General features: G+C 47.2%; 1 protein-coding gene across 1 annotated transcript in view; it reads left to right on the plus strand.

Annotated features, from left to right (window-relative positions):
* Positions 1-3,616, plus strand: part of mdn1 (midasin AAA ATPase 1) — a 74,855-nt gene that overhangs the window by 51,613 nt on the left and 19,626 nt on the right. Inside the window, 4 exon segments of the mRNA XM_015400729.1 lie at positions 2,225-2,389; positions 2,470-2,684; positions 2,761-3,148; positions 3,303-3,500. Coding sequence (XP_015256215.1) covers positions 2,225-2,389; positions 2,470-2,684; positions 2,761-3,148; positions 3,303-3,500 — 966 coding nt within the window.

Here is a 3,616-nt window from a genome sequence, read left to right on the forward strand (position 1 = left end):
ACGCCATTATACAACCATCAGATAACTGACCTGGAACTGATGGCCCATGGATGGCAGACGCTGGAATACGACGGGATATGTTGACGTGTGCCAGTGTGTTTCAGCGTGTTCATAACGTATTCCAGCGTTTTTGCCAGATTTATCTTACTTCAGGCAGACGCTGGTCTAAACCATCAAGGTGTGACAGCAGCTTTAGATATGAAATGATTTGTGAAACGATCTGCAAATATTAATGAGCCACAACCCCAAAACCAGCCAACCCTGGATTACTGCACAGCTTTAATCTCTCTGGGATCATCTGAGCAACCAAACTCTTCAAATTGGAGGAAAACATTTGTTCTTTATCCCGGAATTGAATTTACTTTAAGGACATTTTAATGTTGATATTTTCTTAGATCACATCTTTCATCTTTCGGGTTTATATTCAGTTCATTAATTTTTTCCCTGACTATTAGCCAAACACTGTAAACAATAGATGAGATGATTGTATCTGAGCATGTGAGTCCAACTATCTACCAATTATCTTTTTTAATGTAAACCAACTTATTCTTGGGTTTATTTTCTTACCTTCCTGCTCCTAACTTCCTCTTGAAGGTTAGATGCTTTAAGGAAATAAAGAACTTTGTTTGTTTCTAGCAAACATAAATACTGCAGACAAAAACTGAAATTATAAAAAGGGTGATTTTATGAAACGATCCATAATCTGGAGCAGATTTTACTCTGCTCTATTAAATATGTAGAAGAGACGTAGAAAAGAAGTTAAAGATCTTTAGCTGCTGGTTTGGAAAAAGATTTTCACTTTGAGATGAAGATTATTGAGGATTAAAGACGTCCCAGTTTGTTCCGATCCAGTAGAAGAATCTCTGTAACTCAAAGTGTCTGCAGCAGCAGGAGTCAGCAGGATGCTCCCCCCCCCAACCTAAACATGTTAGTGATCCTCCAGTCAGGAGGCCTATTTACTGGTGGAGTCCATATTTATTCAGGACGTGTTGAACAGAAAGAAGCAGGCGGTCTGCAGGTTCTGGCTGTGGACGTTCTGAGGAGGTTCTTTGTTTGGAGGAGTTTCCTGCAGCCTGAAGTGACCCAGATCCCATTATTTTTCGGCCACATGCGACCTGGATCTGATCTTTTTATGACAGTCTGAACAACACGGATCTGATTTTTTTCCAATGCAACCCAGGCTACTTGGCTCTGTGGTCCTGAATCCGATATGAATCTGATCTTTTTAAATGCGATCTGGTGGCATTCATCTGATCTGAATGGCATTAATACTGGATAAAGGTCATCAACCATGCCGGACGATGATGCGGAGAGCAGTTTTATTTTCGATTATTTAGCTGACAGGGTGACCCACTTAGTGACCCACTTAGGGCAGGAATTATAATTATAATCTATAATTAGATTGTAAAAATAAAAAATATTGAAAAAACATTTTGCATTTAAGATATAAAAAAAAAATGTTGGTCAATCTGCTCTATCCAGAACTCCTCAAGTAGAAAAGTCTTAGTTTCACCTGGTTTAATTTAGTTAAGAAATCTTGTTTAAAGAAGCTTTGGCTATCCAAATATTAATCAATTAAGAGATAATCAAGAGATTAATCGATTTGCTGCTCAGTGGCGCAGCAGGAAGAAGGTTCTGGGTACAATTCTCGGCCCGGGGTCTTTCTGCATGGAGTCTGCATGTTCTCCCTGAGCATGCGTGGGTTCTCTCTGGGTACTCCAGCTTCCTCCCACAGTCCAAAAACATGACTGTTAGGTTAATTGGCTTCTCTACATTCTCCTTAGGTGGGATTGGTTGTGTGTCTCTGTGTTGCTCTGTAATGGACTGTAGACCTGTCCAGGGTGGACCCTGCCTCTCACCCAGAGACAGATGGAGATAGGCACCAGCACCCTTCGCTACCCCAGATAAGAGTGATGGAAAATGGATTGATGGATAATCGATTTGCAAAATGATCGTTAGTTGCAGCCCTAATCCAGCACGATCATCCATGTTTACTTCCGTAAACACAGAGCGAGCTCGCTTATGCCGTCATCTCGTCCTCTGCTACGCATGTGGGAAACTCAACTTATATGAATGCAGTTCACACAGGAGATCATATACAAGTCGCATATATTTGAAAATGTGAAGGACCGTTTAAAAACAATCGGATTTCACAATAAAATGGGAATTGAGCATCAAGGCCTGCAGTGTGAACGCAGCCTGAATGTGTCCAACATGTCTGCAGCTGCTGGAGAAGCTGCCCCTGGTGTGGTGTGAGCTGCTCTCCGAGGCCCTGGCTGCCCTTTGGACCTGCAGCGTGACCTCTGACCCTGACCGCTGGCTCAGATGGGACCCCGTGCATCCAGAGACCGAGCCGGGCCTGAAGCGGCGTCCTGCAGCAGGAATCAAGGTTCTGCCTGTTTTTCAACTTTCTGCCTAGAAAATTGAATTTCCATCTGGTTGTTAAAATGTTGGTGATGTTGCCTTCAGGGCCCAGCTGTGCTGGGTACAGCGGTGTGGTCCCATTGCATTCTGGGAGTGCTGAGCAGCAGTGGGAGCAGCGGTGGAATGGAGCCGGGGGCCGGGGCCCTGCTGGCCTCGTCTCATGTCTGCCTCGGGGAGTGGAAGGAGCGGCTCCAGCAGCTGGAGGTGGTCTCCTCCGTGCTGTGGGACAACATGGCCTTCCCTGCTGCAGCTCCTTTCAGGTACCCCTCCTCCAGACTCCTCATCGTCCCCTCAGATGTCCCCTCCTCTGACTCCATGGCACCTGTGTCTCCTCAGGGCTACAGACCTCCGGCTGCAGGGGGCCGTCCTGCGCCGGCAGCTTCAGAGCATGGCAGACCTGCTGCCTCCCAACATGCAGGAGGGCTACATGGAGAGCTGTGAGAGCCTAGTGGAGGACCCGGACCCTCTCATCGCCTCCCAGGAGATCCAGACGGTCCTGAGGAACTTCCTGCCTCCAAACCTGCTGCCTGACGGCCTGATGGGAGCCTGCATGGCCTGCCTCCAGCAGTTTGTCCAGGGCAGGGTCCAAGGTGGAGGCGTGCCGGCCCACAGCGGGGCGTTCTGGGTCCACATGGGCCTCCTGCAGGTCCGAGTGTGGACACCGCAGAGCATCTTTGATCCAGCAGTGAAGAGGGCCTACAAACTGAACTACGCTCAGCAGGAGGTAAAAAGCACCTTTGATTCATTCTGATGTGATAGAAGATCAGATGAAGGCGTCCTGAGAGGATGATCAGCTGCTCTGATGGAAACGGGTTCAGACTGCAACTAAAAACAGAGATAATGAGAAAGTCGATCTATTTTCTTTTGCTCTGTTCCAGCTGGTTCTGCTGGAGGATGAGTGGAAAACTCGCAGCTTGTCCTCTGAGCTGAAGACCGGAGAGGAGCTGAGAGAAAGCAGCACCACTGATGGCTTCCAGCATCCTCGAATCAGGTCAGGACATCCACTGCCAGGAGGGAGGGGCTATAACAGGCCGCTGAACCACAATGCATGCTGGGAAAACGTTCAGGATGCATTGGTTAAAAAGCCTGCATGTTAATAGCAGAGCGAGATCCAGGCTGGTTGATCATTTGGTTATCAGGCTCCTCTCCTGTGGAACCAACTACCAGACTAAAACTTTCCTTTGATAAAGCT

Source organism: Cyprinodon variegatus, unplaced genomic scaffold (assembly GCF_000732505.1).
Source record: "Cyprinodon variegatus isolate N-32 unplaced genomic scaffold, C_variegatus-1.0 Scaffold1140, whole genome shotgun sequence".
NCBI lineage: Eukaryota > Metazoa > Chordata > Actinopteri > Cyprinodontiformes > Cyprinodontidae > Cyprinodon > Cyprinodon variegatus.